The sequence below is a fragment of the Pyrgilauda ruficollis genome, unplaced genomic scaffold (assembly GCF_017590135.1).
Source record: "Pyrgilauda ruficollis isolate IOZ18807 unplaced genomic scaffold, ASM1759013v1 scaffold25, whole genome shotgun sequence".
NCBI lineage: Eukaryota > Metazoa > Chordata > Aves > Passeriformes > Passeridae > Pyrgilauda > Pyrgilauda ruficollis.
In genome coordinates this window covers 7221255-7238525 of record NW_024523822.1, presented here as the reverse complement: position 1 = coordinate 7238525, position 17271 = coordinate 7221255, and the positions used below count along the sequence as shown (strand labels likewise).

The following is a 17271-nucleotide window of genomic DNA, read 5'->3' as shown; positions in this document are numbered from 1 at the left end:
ATTTCATCGCATCATTCAGAATTTTAAGTCTTTGAAAATTCAGACTTTTCATCAGTTTTTTTAAGCTCTTAAAATTCACAGCTGAATTCACTCTAGCAAGCTTGGTCCTTGGGAGGGTTGTTAAGATACACTAAAACATCCTACTCCAGTTTCCTACAGCTCTTTGTTTTGCTCTCCTGTTAGGTGACACTCCTAATTGTACAGCTGCTACAGCTAGCTGCCAGAGACTGCTCTAAGGAGGTTTTCCAATTAGATTAGCTGAATTGAATAATGAGAGAGATTAGCTTCTTCTGTGCATCTCTAGAAAAAATCTCTAGAGAAATCCCCAAAAATACTCTTGCTAATCCCCCCTTAGCACCCCTCATCTCTGATCACAAATACGGAAATGCCATGTGAGCAACTTTACTATGCGGGAACTGTGCCAGCTCTGACTGACTGTACAGCAACACCTTCATGACAAGGGATCCTAGCTACTTTTTTTAAGAATGACAGTGTCTGCCAGAAGTTCTTCTCAGTCCTCATCAGGTTCCTCAAGTCAAATACATTTACCCATGTAAATCAGAGAAGGAAAGCATCAGATGTTAAGTGAAAGAACAAGAAATGGCAAAGAAGAATCACAGAGACTCCCACCTGTACATTATAGAACCACCACCTTTCTTTCTCTAAAGTAAGGGGATTTTTTGTCATAACCTAAAGCTTCCAAGTTCTTTCACTGCAGATAGAGAAGGTCAGAGGAAAAAACTCAAAAATTAAACACTGAGTGGCACATGAAGTCAGTAGCATCACAAAATATTCAGAAACCCAGAAGATTACTTTAACCCACAGACAACATTAACGGTTCTCAAAAAAAAGTATAAGAAAATTACATTACTATTAAGTTTATGCCACCAGGCAGAAGACCAACCAATTCAAGGTGTCCACCAGAGGAGAGCTACATCAAAATGCCAAGTCACCAGCTTTTGGTTAAATAGGAGAGATATGGTCAAACAACATTAGTGTAAGCACAAAACCCAAACCAGCCAAGAGCAGAATAAGCTTTTCAAGCTGTGAATTATTGTAAGAACAAAAACAAAATAAAAGAAAGGTAATTTCCCTTTTCTAATGCCCTACAGTTGCGAAACAGCCAAGAAGTGGCATTTTCATGGCAGCAGTACTGTTAGGAGTACTCTCTCAAACCATTTTGAATCAGATGCTCTTGTTACCAGGAGCTCAGAAGTTCCCTCCATCAGGGAGAGCCAATGGCATGGGCACACAACTGCTTCTCCACCGCAGCAGAAAAGCTGTTTATTACTGAGCCTGAGCCCCACCAAAGGCAGAGATCCCCCTTGCAGACACAGCCCTGCTCCTCTAACAGGGCATGGCTGGCTGGGCTAAACAGCACCAGAGAAAAACATTTGCAACAGGCAGTATGACTGGAGACATGAGCCAACTCAACTTCACGGCCCTGCCTCCCCCTACATCTGCAGACTTCAAGGAGGTAAGTCTGTTTTTACCAGGTGGCCAGGGAGCCTACTTTCCTCACCCTCAAACACTGCACAGTCAGACCATCAAGCAATACTGAGATGTCAAAACATTATCCAAAAATTAATCATGAGTCTTCATTGTTTAAGGCTGTGAAATAAGGTATCTCTTTATAGTCAGTAATCAGACTTGTTCCTTCTCCCAACACCTTCACAGCATTCCTCTCCTCTGCACACCAACGGATGCTCTGTGCTGCAGGAAGGACCACAGCTCCTCCAAAGAGCAAAACCATCTTATGGTTTGCCAGAGGGCTTGGTCACTGCCAAACTCTCTGGAAATTCCTAGAAACATCTGTCATGCATCTTCCATACAGCAGACAGACGTGCCCATTGAAATATTTCGGTCAAAAGCCATAAAAAGGTAAATTCAATTGCAACACAGACAATTTCTGCTGAGCCAGGAGTCCATTCAGGTCACAGCAGCTCTGGTGGGACCTCCCAGCCTCATCAGGCTGGGTACAGACCTATGCTAATCACTATTCCCAGTTTTTCTCCTTTGACCCAAATTTTTCCAACTCATTCACATTCTGCAGTTATGACCATGCCTGTCCCCTAACCCGGGCTTTGAGGGCAGAGAAAAGGCTGTGCTGGAGAATCAAACCAAAAGCACCAATGGGAGCTACTGAGGATTAAATCATATGTATGGGGGAAAATTTATGAAACTGCTGTATTACATTACAAGTGAAGAAACAAGAAAAAAGCATGAAAAGAAAAGAACACCTTTTGTTTAAGGCTTTTTTTCCTGGTAAGTAAAGTCAGAGAGGCTGCTCCCTCTACACTAATTCAGGACAAGAAAATTATTAATACAATTTTGAGAGAAACTTTGTTCTGTTTATTTAACTGGGAAGCATGTTCTCTGGGGTATTTCTTGTCCTGACACTTGAAAGACACACATTCAACAGAATAAAAAAAATAAAATATATGTAAAATAGAGCTCCATATACAATTAAGTTCTATATAAAACACATAAACACACAAAAGTTTCAAAGACCTTTCAAGCTAGAACTGCAACAGCTGGAGAGAGGTCAGTGCTGAATGCTCTGTGGAAGACAGTCTCTGTGAACACATAATTTCAAAAGTACCCCAAGAGGTTTCATTTCATGACATTTTAGATATCATATTAAAAAAAAATACCAGCCTTTATGGAGGAGAAATATTCAAAGAGCACATGTCTGGAAAATCATAAACAGCTTCACCAAAGACAAGAATTCAGAATATACACATGATGCTTTAATAACTTTTCCTGTCTGTCTCCGGGACTAGCTATTTTTCTTGTTACACCATGGAGAAGGAGATTTGTGAGTTGCAGATGCTACATGTGCTTAAGCTACCAATTATTCTAAAGCATTCATCTTCTAACTTCGGACGCTGCCTCGGCAGTTCCTGAGAACTTTACACCTTCTCTCAATGACATTTACACAAGCCTGTAACCAACACAACCAAATTCCACACACACTGTTCATGGATGCTCCTTCTCCTTGCTGGACAAACACTTTCCTTTGTGCTGGCACTGCCACCACTGGCAAGTACGAAGTGCCTCTGAGCTCCCAAATGGGAGAAGATTCAGTCCACAAACAGGACAGGATCTAAAAGTTTTGCAATCTGTCTTCCACAAAAATTGTCACAATCTTGCTTCTCAGCAGCATTATCTCATGCACATCCTTGATGTAGGAATTATACATTATTATAATTATTTATAGGACATATTTATATGACATATCTATTTTAGGACATATCTATTTTTATTTATGCAATGTCACAAATTTATGTTCAACAGAAGCTCAATTTCTGGCTGTCCCAAATACGGTGTGTTTCCATTGCTGTGAACTACCTTCACCCTTCTGCTTTGCTTCCCTTGCAGGTTTCATTTTGAATTATAAGAACACCACAAATGTCACACCTCAGTGACTGTGTATTAGAACATGGAACCGTACTTGAAAAGGATTTGAATGGAAAGGCTTTGTGGATGCTTTCACCTGGTAATCAGTTCAAGTGACATACTGATTCCGAGTCTCTGCATCCAGAGTGAGCAGGAATAAACAGCCTGGAAAAGGAAGAATCTGTCTCCTGGACATTGCTCATCTCTGCAGCCTGCAATGTACACCATGCAGTCAAACCCATTTCTAGCCTTCCCCTGCAGACCCCAGTCCAAAAAGCAAACAGGACTCAGCTCTTAAAAGCCAAGATATCAAGTGGGTGGGGTTTGGTTGTGCCCTTCAGGTACTGTGTCCAGCCAGCTACTCCTGCAGATACTGAAGAATCAACACAGCTGGAATTAATACAGCTCAGCCCAGAGAAAGAGGAAAGCTTCTTCTACTTGTATAATTAACGGAAAGACATACGAGAAGAGATCCTGTCGAAGGTGGGAGAGGGAAGACCTGGTTAGGTTATTCATTCATGGGGCAGGAAGTATGATATCTTTTTTTGCTCTCTATTGAAACATCCTTAGTCTTGATGCTACACTGGTCATGCACCCAACTGCTCCCTGGGAAGTATTCTATCTCCCAGGCTACATTACTTTAGCAGCACTCTTTCCTACAGCTCTGTGAGAATCAGTCCTCTCAGTCCACACAGACAGTCACACTTCTGAAATACACTCCAAATAACAGGAATGGGTCACCACACACCGATCTCAAAGGTGACAAGTGACTTCCATTAGTGTGGAAGCACCTCTAGAGAAAATTATACATTATTATGGTTAATCAAACGGGAAAAAAACATGTCTGACAATATAATATTTAAATACACACAATATATTCTGGTTGTTAATGCTGGCTTTCGAACATTTTGATTCTGTGCCTGTGTATACCACAGGATGTTTGACCTTCTCTAAGTCCCTTTGTCTCCTTACTATTAATAAAAGTACAATGTATTTATCTTCACCCCCACAACTCAAACACAGCCAAACAGGTTTTTATTTGAACTTCCCCAAATCAATTCACCTTGGGAACAAAACAATTTAGCTTACAAGGGAGATTTCTGAAGAAGTTGTTTATATATAAACTAAAAATAGTGATTTAAGATGGAGCAGACCAGCTCAGGCTTTAGTTAAGCACAGCTTATATATACTACATTCTAATAGCCTATCTATGGACAAGGCCAATTTCTGCAGATTCATCACCACCCTATTAGTCATTATTTCACTTTAAATGAAACTCCTCCTTGAGACATCAACAAAAATAATTTGCTCAGTGCAAATGTACTTGTTGCAAATGGCTGTTAAATGCTACATTTTCTCCCACTGCAATCAGTATTCCAGTACTTCTGAGGATTACACGTATTCTGTTTTTCTGTCTAAATATCTAGAATGCTTTTGAAAGCATCCCCCAGGACTGAGCTAATCAAGAAAACAACATACATATAGAGAACTGTCATTATTAGAGGGTCAAACACCAGTGCAGTCTGTACTCCAGAGCTTGCAAATTATACTTCAGTGTGAGAGGAGAAATAATGTTCCCAAATCACTAAATAGTGTCATGTAACCTATGAATAAATTACTAGTCCTGAAAATATTATAGATAGCAATTTATTATCATCTTGTAAGCTTGAACTGAAGATAGCCAAAAAAGCTGTTCAGCCTCCAGTAATTCTCTCATGCTTCCTACAACACCGACTGCAAAGTGACTTGAATATGGACCAAATCACTTGCTTATGACTTGTGCATCCTCTCTCAAATGCAGCAGAACAGAGGGCATCTTTATGACTCAGATTCAAGTAGGGTCTTATATGAGGCCTCAAATAGCTTGCCAATCTCAAACACAACATTTATGTTAAAAATCATAGTCTGTCAAATCTATTCAGAAGACAAAAGAGCACTTCTCCATAACTAGACAAGAGCTCTTTGTTCAACCATTGAGCCTTACTAAAGCCTGCAATTCTTTGCTATAAGCAAAATGTTTAAATTGCTCAATGGCAAAAGTCAATTTGGTGAGAAAATGTAATTAATAAATGCCATCCATATGCCTCTGCTTGACATTTTATAAAGACAACTCGCCACAAAGAGCAGTGCAAATGGAGAACTCTGCAAACGACTGGCTCCTCTGCAGGTTCTTCTCCAAGCTCAGGAAGCCCTGCCAAAATGCCACGTTCCCCACCAAGGATGGCAGGCTGCTCTCCACCATCCACCCCACCCTCCCAGAGGCATCAGATCATGGCTGTGTGTTTGACATGGGACTTCTCATGCCTTGCACCTCTGCTAGTCAAGAAATTAGGTCTTTATCTTGTCATCCTGAGATTACACTTAATTTAGGCCTATGGAAACTTAGATCCACCAAATCTCCAAGCAAATTCCAGACTTACTCCACACTCTCCAAAGTCCACCATCTTTATTCCATTAGCTGTAGTAACTGTCTCAAACCTACCACAGAGGTGTTATCTGCCCAACAACCACAATCCCAGCACTCAACTTCAAACCCTAAGATATTTGTCCTGACTTTTTCCTGAAGATGATGCTCTCATCTATTTCTTTGATAAGGATCTAGGAAAAAATGCAGAGAAAACATCTCTGCACTTCAGGCTTCAATACTAAGTCAGTTCCAATGCAGACCTCAGGGCTAAGATATTAAAAAGAGGAACTTCAGTGTTTGATCTGGGGTCAAGATTCATCTGTTCTTTAATTTTTAAATGATAATCTAACCTTAGAGGGAAATCTATTTCCAGAAAGTGGATCCTGAGAATATCCATCTAAGGGGTGGCTGTAATACCCAAGGCTGGTGGCAAACCCCAGAGCACCTCAGAATTTCCAGTGCATGACAATGCAGGCAGCTGTTGGATGGCAGAACCCAGAGCAAGGGAAGCAAACATGACAGATTCCAGGTGTCGCCAAACCACAAACAGCAATGGATGAACATTTATTAATTCCACAGTGAGAAGAAAAGGTACATGTGAATTGGAAGTGGGTAGAATTAAATATAGACTGAAAAGACTTGCTCCCTTCTTTGGAACTTTTTTGACAAAGCAAATTTAACAGACATAGGAGAAACACACCACAGCATGTCAATCTAAATACCAGCTATCTCTTCAGCCCTTCTTTTCCTCTAATTACTATCTCTGAAGTCTAGCTGCCTTTTTCAAAAAAACATTCCTCCTCTCCAACACACTATCAATTTTCCAAATTCCAAAACCAAAGTAACCATTAGAAACAAATGTAGGGAAATTACAGCATCTTGGTTCTGAAATACTAAATACTTCTGAAAAATATACCAAATATCACCCTTGGATCATCTTTCAACGATTATATTTATGCTAACAACTCAGCACTCAGATGCTTACAACAAGAAACCGAAAGACCACTCAGGTGATGCCCCAATGCTCTGTTTCACTGAAGTCCCAAATCCATCCCCAAACGCATGTACTGATGATGTGAAGCAGTCTCCAGACTCCAGAAGCTTCCTGGGGAGATGGGCTCAACCTTTTGTGAGGAGGGCAGCACCATAACACTGCAGTATGCAGCACAACCTGCTAGCCAGCAAAGTTTCTCAATGTGCACTTGGGCATGCAGAGAGATGCGACTGTCACACAAGCTCTGGAAAACCATTCATCCCACTGCTGCAAACTAGAACGAAACAGAAAGGTTTATCAGCCTCTTCCGAATGCGAGCTGACAACTACAGCTGGATACTTGGCACTGCTCTCTGGTGCTATTAAAATGAGCAAAAGCTGGCTCCCAGCATCATCAGGACTAGGCTCAGGGGCTCAACCTTTTAGAAGGTACATCAGGCCTCTCACTCACAAGAGGAAAAGTTTTCTTTCCAGCAGCTTCACGTCACTGTCTTTCCCTCTCTTATAAGCAAACAGAGAAACTTTCAAGGTAGCTAGAAAGCGCATTTTTTGCCGTTCAGCCAAGCCTGGGTGAATCCCCCATGAGTCCAGAGCCACACAGGTTACCAGAACCCACTGTGATGTGATGTCTCACTGCATACTGATGGCAGCAAAGCACCCTGCAAGCCCCAGCCGCAATCCACCAGCTTTGGTGTGGTAACACTTGCCACCATGTGCAGGCTGGCACTAACAGGTTTTGGGTCCCTCTCCCCCTCTCCATCACAGCTCTGTCCTGAAGCAGCTGCTCCCCCAGGGAAGCTGGCATGGCACAGCAGAGCACAGCTGCGGTGCGACAGTCACATCACGGCTCACAAAGCACGCACCCGGCACCGACAAACACTCCCGTCCTCCTTCCGTGGCAGGTCTCACTTCCAGGGCATTCTTAACACAGTGCTAACATCTCCTTGGCCCACCCCAGTAAAAGTGTTGGTTGGTTATGCAGACCAAACATAGGGAACTCATTGCCTTAAGAAACAAAAATCTGCTGCAGCTTCCCACTCCTCTGCTCAAAAGACTCATGGATAATTTACTTCATCAAAAACAAGATTTTTACCTTATGGTTTTGCCTAGATAATGATAATAAATAGTAGAATCTAAAACATGAAGAAATTTAGAACTAAATCAATTTGACAGTGGTCTGGAGAGCTGGGATGATTACTTAAGCATCCATACAGAATTCTTCTTATGACAAGGACAGACTTCTGCAGAGAACACAGATTTGGCATCTGTCTTTTCCCAGAGACTGGTCTACAAAATCCTGTCTTAAGGGACCATGAAGCTGCTGCCAGGCACAGTTAAAGAAAAAGAAGGGAGGTGAAAGAAAAGGAAAAAGACCAACCTCCTTTTACTTTTTCAGCCCCTCCACAACTTTCTGGCAGCAGTAAGGGCGCTGCAGCAGAGCCAGGCAGGCTCCCCCCACCTCGCTCGCCCCTGCTCCCGGAACCACACCGCACTGGATATGCCCCAACAACCCACCTCACACTGCCACAGTGTGTTCATCCTAAGGCAAAAACCCATCAAACTTAATACTCTGCTAATTATTGTGGCAGTTTAATAGCTACTCCACCATCAGAGAACTTCGTACTAACAGCATTTCTATAAAATTAAAGGATATTGTAGCTCATTAGCCAAGGGTGTTTCTGCGCACAGTTATACTTAGCGGAAACAAAGGTCAGTGTTCTACCCAACCCTTTTTTAATCAGTTTTTAAGAAAAGTGTTTTGCAATTGTACCCTTAGAAATCCCTAACGATGAGCCAGATTTTATGAAGGCTGTGACTTGGCTAATTTATACAACAGCTAGAGAACTTCAAAACTTAACCCAAGCTAGTGACGTTATTTAGTTCAGTGAAGCGGCTCATTTTAATTGGATTAAATTGTCATGGTTTTTTTTTTTAATTTCATATTGGAACCTGAATTTATCATTTCCTAACACATTCCCAAACACTGCATTAGTGTCATTTGCATACCCCTTCCCTCAAGACAATCTCAGATCCACAGATGGAAAATACCAAAACCCTTTGGCCGGTCCTCGTCAGCTCCTGCCACGAAAGGGTGGGAGGTTCGCCGGAGAGAGACTTTCCCAGAGGTACAAATCCCAGCAACAGAGCTAATTGCATTAAGCAGAGGGCCCGGTTAGCGAATACACTCGTGGTACGGAAACAGTGTAAACAGCAGCTTTATCCCAAGCACCTCGCGGCGAGCCCCTGGGGAAGGCCGGCCGGGTGCACAGCAGGCTCGGGCTGCGCGGAGCCGGGACCGGGGGCTGACCGGGAGGCGCGCAAGGCGTTCTGTCTGAGGGGTCTGGGAAGTCCTGAGCCGCGCAGCCGGGGTAGTTGCTACATTTTTTCTCTTTTTAGCCACGGGTCGTGAGGAAAGGATTTTGCCAGGAACGCTCCCACCTCACCGCCCGCGAAGCCGGGGGAGGCGGCGATGTCCTCGGGCGGCCGCTCGGACACGGGGCGGCCCGGCGGCTCCCGGCGCTGCTCCGGGACGGCGCACAAGCCCCGCTCCCGGACCCGGCCCCGCGGCCGCCGGGCACCCGCCCCTCCTCCGGAGAGGCAGGGAGAGACGCACCGGGGGGGCTCCGGGGCCGGCTGGCGGTTGGGTCGTCGCGGCAAACTTCGGCCGAGGTTCGCTGGAGGGCGGCAGGGTGCTCCGCTGCGGCAGAGTGGTCCTCTCGGCTTCGTGGGGGTGTTTGGGGTTTTGTTGGTTTGTGGGGGTTTGGTTTCTTTTTTTGGTGCCCCCCCGAGCCAGCCCAGCGCCCCGCGGACGGCGATGCCACAGGGCAAGGCTCGGGCTGCGCGCCCCGCGCTCGGCTGGCAGAACCAAGACGGCCGCCCTCGTCCCGTCCCGTCCCGTCCCGTCCCTTCCCGCGGGGCTGCCGCCGCGCCCTCCCCTCTGCCCCGGCACTCACCGGCTGCCCGGAGGCGCAGGCCACGAAGCTGACGGTGAGCGCCAGCCACACGCCCCGCATTATTCCCGCGGAGCCGGCGCGGCGGCCGCCGGGGGCCGGGTACAAAGGAGAAACCGGGGGCCGGCGGCGCTCGGCAGCGCCCGAGGGGCGCGGGGCAGGGCCGGTGGCGCCCCGCCGCCCTCCCTCCGCCCCGAGTGCGCGGCGGCGGCGCCGCGGCTCCCAGTTAAACCCCGCAGAAATTCCTGCAGGATTACAACACAGATTGGCAGCTCCCCCAGCCAGTGGAAAGAAGCAGCGCGCCGCCACCGCCGGCTCTCGCCCCTCGCAAATTCAAGCAACTTTCCCCCCCTCCCTCCTCCTCCTCCTCCTCCTCCTTCGCCGCCCTCGTCTCCCCTCTCTCGTCCTCCCCCCCAGTGGAAAACATGAGCAGCGCCGCGGACCGACTGGACCGACTCAGAGAAGGCTGGCCCCGTGTAAAATCGGGGACGTGGAAAGGCTCCCCCTTCGCAAGAGAAATGCGGCCGCGTGTTGTTGGCGCTGTGCTGCCGGGGCTCGCACCGCTGCTCCGCGCCACCCTCCCCCGTTAGCCTCGGTGGCAGCTTCAAGTGTCAGAAAACAAGTAAAATGGAGGGGTCAAAAATCACGGGAAGCAGGGCTATCCCGAAGATGTCCGCTCACTGTGAATCCCCACTTAGCTTTTTGCCTCAGGATTCATTTTTTTAGAGTTTACACCCTCAACAAGAAGACTAGAAACTTTTGAGGGTGAGGGGCGGTAAAGTAAGAGAGGGTTGCGATTTGTAGCTAGTTACATGGATCCAGAAGCTGTATCTTCAAAATAAATATTGCAGCAATTGACAGCACCAAGAATGTGTGCTCCAGAAGCCAAAACAAGAAGTCTTGCTACAACTAGTCCATGGTATTTCTCAACTGAGGAAAATAGTGCTTTTGCATAGCTTAGGAGCCTCAGCCCGATTCACTTGCATATGCCAGAATGTTTCCACCACTGAACGTGTACACACATGATATCAGTCATTGGACATGGGAAAGGAGCAATAACCAGGAAAGCAAAATATCTCAGTCTCACTTGCAAACTGCAACTGGTGATTTAAGTCAGAAGGTAGCAAACAGCGTTTTATAGCCTGAATCAAATGGTCACAAGGACCATAATGGTCTCTTTTTTTTGAGCAGAATCTATCTCTCTCAGAGGACCTGGGCCTGGAGGGGGCAAGAAAAACCCAGGGATAAACCCTGGGGAGATGTTTCTCCCAGGCTGATGTTTTTCCATGCCCTTCACTTTGCTTACCCTGTGCTCTGTGAAGGACTTTGGCCAACGGGTTGTTTTGAGATCCCAACTGCCTCCAGTTCCCAATCTGGTTGCCTTCCTCTCAAAACAGGCATTCCATGTAAGAAAATAAAATAATCTGGCACAAGCAGTCTCTCACCCCTCTCATCACTTTCCCTGCCTCTCCCAGGCAAACACGTCCCTGGTGATGCCTGCGCAGTGTGGGTGCAGTGGCTGGGTCTGTGCTGGGACAAGGCAGGACCCTTCTCCTCAGAGAGGGGGCTGGCCATGCCTGGATTGCTCTTACTGTGTGTGACCCCCTCCCAGGAACGTGATACCTCTCAGTAGTTACCACACTTGCTATTTCTAGATCCACCTTCTGGACATGCCATGTCATTGATTTTTAGGCTGCATTCCCCACTGCAATCCTACTAGATTTTCAGTGGTCTGCTCCTTGTTGGTGTCACACACACAGAGATTGTTTAATACATTCCTTATATTAAACAGATTGTTTAATATAATCTTTCTCCTTCAAAGTATGTTACAAATACTTAAAACCTAATTCTGTGTATCCTCTTCCTTTGTAGGCAGCCGGATTTCAATTCCACTAAGCAACAATTTCAGCGCTGTTTGATGTGGGTGAGTAAAGTACAGTGAAGCAAAGGGAGCAAAACTCCGTTTGGGCAAAATCTGTAGGACATCACTTAGGCATGGGGTCTTACAGGCAGCCCAGTCTGCAGGGAGGGGAGAGATGAAGAGGTTGGAACTTGCCCCCAGTCAAGGGGGAAACAGAAAAAGTATTCCTTAACAGTAGGAAAACAGAACACCACATTAGAAACAAAAAACATTAAAGAGCAAATGTGAAGACAAAGACACTGCATACAGGAAGCATCCTAAGGGTCATCAGACACCAAGGGGCAGGTGATTTACTACATTAGGGTGTTTTTTTTAGCATTCTTGAACTTTTTTTTTAGTGTTCTTTAACAGGCATGTCTTTTAACTTACAAACCAAGCTCAGCTTTACTTCCATGTTACAATGCATGATTATCAGGGTTTTATATACTTGGCAGAATCTATCACAGATCAAAATATCATCTGCAACAAATGAAAAGCAGGCCTTCCTCAGGCAAAGATGATGGGAATAAGGGGGCTTCTCAGGGACCACCAGTGTACTTATGGGCAGAACTCTAAAGGATCTGGGGCTTAGACCTGCAAAACCTCCAAATCCTTCAGCCTCTGTGGTAATGATGTCTGATGCCAAACATGAAGATAGATACAACACATTAATGCTAGAAGGAGCTGAGCTAAAGACCAGAAGCCAGACAGATTATTTGAAAATATAGAAATGAGCATGAGGATTAAAAAATAGAAACCAATTAACCCTTGTAGTTCACAGAAATAACAAAATATTGTCCTGTATCCCACTTACTCCCTGCCCACTCACCTGAGTCTTCTGTCTGAGAGCACTGTAGAGAATTAAGAGCATTCCACATGTGGTCCCTGGGAGAAGCAGCTGCAGGCCTGGGCATTTCTTACACAGACTGTCAGGCAGTGTTCACCGAGTTGCTTTTGTGTCACTCTGGGTCCCCCCAGCCCTCCAGGGCACAGGCAACCCAGTCACCACACTGACATTGAGTCAAACTTGGCAGGAGTGGGATTCAGGTGAGATTAAGGGACAAACTTCACCAAAGGCCAATTTTTTTTCAAAATATGCTATATGCTGGAAGGCTGCAAGGAGACCTCAAATGTAGCATGTGCTGTGTGGTTATCAACTACAGAAGACCCCAATGTCCACCAAATTTGGAAATTGAGTTTAGGGTCTCTCCTAAGGGGAGAGTTACTGGAATTTTAGGGGAGTCATGATTAGAAATACATGGGAACTGTGCAAAAAGCAAGTTGGGAAATCTTGGGAATAAGTTTCCAGCCTATGGCTGCCAAGGAACCATTGAGGATAAATGTGCATCACAGTTTTTTGAGTGCTTCCCAAGCATTTGTTTTTTCATGGCCAATCCTGCGGGTGACTTGCACAATCAGCAGGGCTAAGGAAAGAGATCTACATGGGGATGAGAATTCCTAATCATGCCATGTCTCCATTAAGATTTGTTCAGTAATACAAGTTGTGGTTGAGAACACTTGACCCAAAGCACAGCCCTGGGCCTCACACTGCAGTGGGTGACAAGGTTGACCAGAGCTGTTCGTTAGGTAAATGACTGATTGTATTTGTATTTGTATTGTATTTGACTGGTTGTATTTGTGCCCAGGATGGGATAGACTTGGCATCACATTCAAAGATCATAAGAGGGGGCAAATTTTCTCAAACAATTATTCAAAGAGAGACAGAACCTGTGAAAGGGAAAAATACAGCTGACATTAAATCTGTTTGAAGCCACACTGGCAGTGACCTAAAAAAACCGTGGTAAGATGTGTTGGTAGGACAGTTTAAAGAGATTTATTACCACATCCCCAAACTCCCAAATTTTATGCTTCTAATTTAAGTACAATAGAACTGCTCATCTCTTCTATAGAAATATTTCTAAGCAACATTCTTCTATGTAATGTTTTTAAGTGCAGTTGTGTTAATTTCTGTACTATAATCTGAATTTAGGGGTGTGGTAGAATGGGACTAGTACTCATGGGGCCATTGAGCCACAGGAGAGGCTCTTTTTCTAAAGGGTAGCTCTTCTGAGCAGCCTCAAAATACCTTAGGACATGCTTGCTTCTCTTTGATCCAGAGGCTTCTTTTGCTATGCAGTTTCTGAATCATAGACATATGCGGGTTATTTAATTTTTATTGTATCTATAGTTTTATTTTGGTTAGATATGAAGTTCAAAACATGTCTGCACAAAACCAGGCATCCCTGATAGCTGAAACAAAGCTCAGCAGGAGCTAAGGGCATTGCTGAGCAACCAGTGCTTGTTGTGTCTGCTGTGGCACCTCTGGGGCTGCACAGCTGGACTGTATGGGGTTATAATGATAGGCTTTACATGAATGCAGCAGAAAGTCTGAGCATGGCCTGTAAAAGCTGACAAGAGAAACATGCAGCTGACAAAACTTTATTTTGTTCATTTTTCACAGACAAGTACAGCAGTGGGAGAAGTAATAAGAAAATAAAAGCTGGCATTAAAGGCAGAGCACAGGCAGCAGCCTCCTAGAGATGGTGGGTTGGGTAAAACAGTCCAGAAGTAGCCTGCAAATGGGGCTGGTCTGTGTTTGTCACTCTGCAACAAAAGGAGTGAGTATCCATGCAAAGAGACAGAGACAAGCACCTGGGCTGGGGGCTTTGCTGCAGTGAGGGGATGCAGGGGGTTGTGCAGGGCAGCAGGAGGATCTGGAGTCATCTGTGCTCATTGGGAATGGTGTCAGCCAGCTTTCCAGGAGAGCTTCTTTCAGAAAGTCCCCACCCCTACTAGAAGGAACATCTGAACCAGTCATTAATCCAGATTCAAAGGTGGCCTTTACACCTGGCATTAAAGTCCAGCTCTGGCAGCATCCTGGAGTAGGGCTCAACCCCTGCCATTCAGCAACTCGCTGAATCTTTTAAGTGTAAAATACATGCCCCAAGTGCCTTGCTGATTTAAGAATCTCTTTTTCAGGGAAGGTGCCTATCAAGAACCATAAGTAAACTGAATGACACAATGCTGACAGCTAGGACTACCAAAAATTATAAAACTTGGCCAAAACCCACTTCTGTCCTGGGTCCAGAAGCTTTGTCTTTGGATGTTAACTGCAGTAAGAAATTCAGTGTCACTTTGTGCTGGCCTCCCGAACAGGGTAAAATTTACCACTCTGACAGTTCTAGCCAAGGCTATTGTGCATTTTTGTTTGTTAGTTTGTTTTTTAAATTAGGACAAAATGTACCTTTAAAATATAAAAGGTATTTTTTTTATGTCTGAAAGTTCTATTTAGAGCCATGGCTCAGTATTTACCTGAGACATTTGCATACCTGAAAGTGTCTCATGTGATGATCTCTGCAAATTAAATGTGTTGTTGATTTAGTTTGTTATCCCAAAAGATGATATCATAGTTAAGGTTTGTATGCAGTACATCAGAAGAAAAATACAGAAGGGTTGAATTGAAATAGATTTTAATACTGCAAAGTATACTGCTCAAGTTAATGAAAGTCAGACATACATTTGGCTGCTGTTGCTAACTGAATAATACAAGTAATTACAGAAGCATCTATTCAATTCCTGATGAACATGAGTAATTTCCATTATCTTAAAATGTGTAGGAGTTATGAATTAGAGGTACAGTGATTGCCCAACACTTTTTCATTATTATATCTTGTTGTCAGTTGCTTATACATTTGCCAAAGTTTAATGCAGCAAGCTGAAATTTCCTATACTGCGTATCAGCCTCCAGCTGACTTAATTTGTTCATTTTATTTTTGTTTTGCAAGTTTTATCAAGAATGCTGCATCTGTTTCCAAGAGCAAGGTTAGGAGAAAGTATGTTATTTTGTCTGTAGTAATACAAATTCCCTCCAAAATTCCAAATTCTCTTCCTTCCAAAGAAGATGTTTTACCTCCATGCATGGAAGGAAAGCACAAAAATTTGGCAAAAGAAGTCAACCAAGCACCAGAAATTTTCTTTTCAACACATTTGGGAAATGATTCCCAGCTTTGGACCATGTCTAAGCATTACTGTCTTTGCAGTTTGTACATGCTCAGTAGAGACTTGTTAAATTCTGACATCTAAAAATCCCATCTAGGCCAGACATGTTCCAGCTCAGAGCCATAGAAATCTTTCTGTGCTTGGTCTCCAAATAAAAGGGCTGTAGAGTTCCCCTTGGCACTTGTGAGACAAGGTCTGCTGTGTGTGCCTGTGCAGCAAGGGGAAAGAGAGGGGAATTTGGTTTACTCATGGAGGAATAAAGAGAGGTTCAGTGGTTGTAAGAGTTGGAGACTGAAGAAGAAGAAGAGGGGGCATGTAGGGGGGGATATGGGGAGGGAGAAGGACAGGAGTGAGGGTAGAAGGAGACGTTGGCACAGAGGGGAAAATGTCAGGACATCAGGCCCGTGGTAGGTGATACCCATGGGGGCAGCGGGAGGAAAGCAGGACCTTGCAGTGTCTGGGTGGCTGGGAGAAGAAGGGGAAGGATACAGTCCTGACCAAGACAAGATGATAACTTCCATCATTGAATAACTGTGTTCTCCTCCTTGAAATCACACTGCCAGACGTCAGGCACCATCTTCCTGTGCTGTCAGCAAATAGCAAAGGGAAGATGTCTGTCAGCCCAAATGCTCTGCATTGGCTGATCAGTATAAATAATAGGCTTTTTAGTGAGAGATAATGTTGTCAGTAAGATCCATGCAGCAGTAAGGTCCATGCAATACTTTGTTGCAGAAATTTAAAGCTATGAAGACAATGACACGGATGACTATAATTGAAGATGGCATCAAGAAGCATTAGATGCAAGGACAACCTTAATTTTGATTTTTCTCAACTTCAAGCACTTTGTTTTGTAGCTTAAATGTTTTTATAGCAAAAATTTGCTTCATGTTGTTCTCAATATATAATGCCCAATGTGTCCCACTTAACTAATTTCAGTTGTCTGGCCCTGGAAATCTGTACCCATATGAGTAATGCTTGCACACATGAAAAAATCACCAGAATTAGCTGACACCACTTATCACCTCCTAATTTACGAGAGTGCACAGATCCTGAAATACTTGCCCATTTAATTTACTGAACATGCTAAAGTTAGTCCAGATTTGTGTGTAATTAATGAAAGTATTTTAAAACAGGGTCTGCTGCCTCTTGCCTGCTCCTGCTTTGTTGTTCAGATACAAATACATTTTAAATAAACATATATTCCTATTCCAACAGCAAGTGAGAATCTGTCTATGTCAAACCTTATCACAGCTATCTGGGTTTTTTGCATTTCTGTTTCTCTCTCTGTTGGTGTTGCTTTTACCTTCTCAGGATGGAACTGGATCCAGAGTCAAAAGAATGAAATAAAGATGTGTCCAGGTTGTGCATGTTTCGGCATATTTATTCCAACTTCAGGATATACATCCTGTGAGCATCAAAACAAATTAGTCTACAGTACAAGGAGTCTATGGTCTGGCTGTTTTCAAGAGAAAATGCAGCTGGATTTTTCGTGCTAGAGAAAAAGCTTCATTTTCCTGCCGCAAGCTTTTATTTTTTGAGTCTAATTGCAAACTCCTCAGGTATGTAGAAGGAGCTGTTTATCAGGGGTGAAATAAAATAATAACCACTGTCCCTCAGAGCTT

General features: G+C 44.3%; 1 protein-coding gene across 1 annotated transcript in view; it reads right to left on the bottom strand.

Annotated features, from left to right (window-relative positions):
* Positions 1 to 9967, bottom strand: part of SDC2 (syndecan 2) — a 60182-nt gene extending 50215 nt beyond the window's left edge. Inside the window, exon 1 of the mRNA XM_041470708.1 lies at positions 9754 to 9967. Coding sequence (XP_041326642.1) covers positions 9754 to 9813 — 60 coding nt within the window. The 5' untranslated portion in view covers positions 9814 to 9967. The remainder of the gene's footprint in view (positions 1 to 9753) is intronic.
* Between the last annotated feature and the right edge of the window lie 7304 nt (positions 9968 to 17271).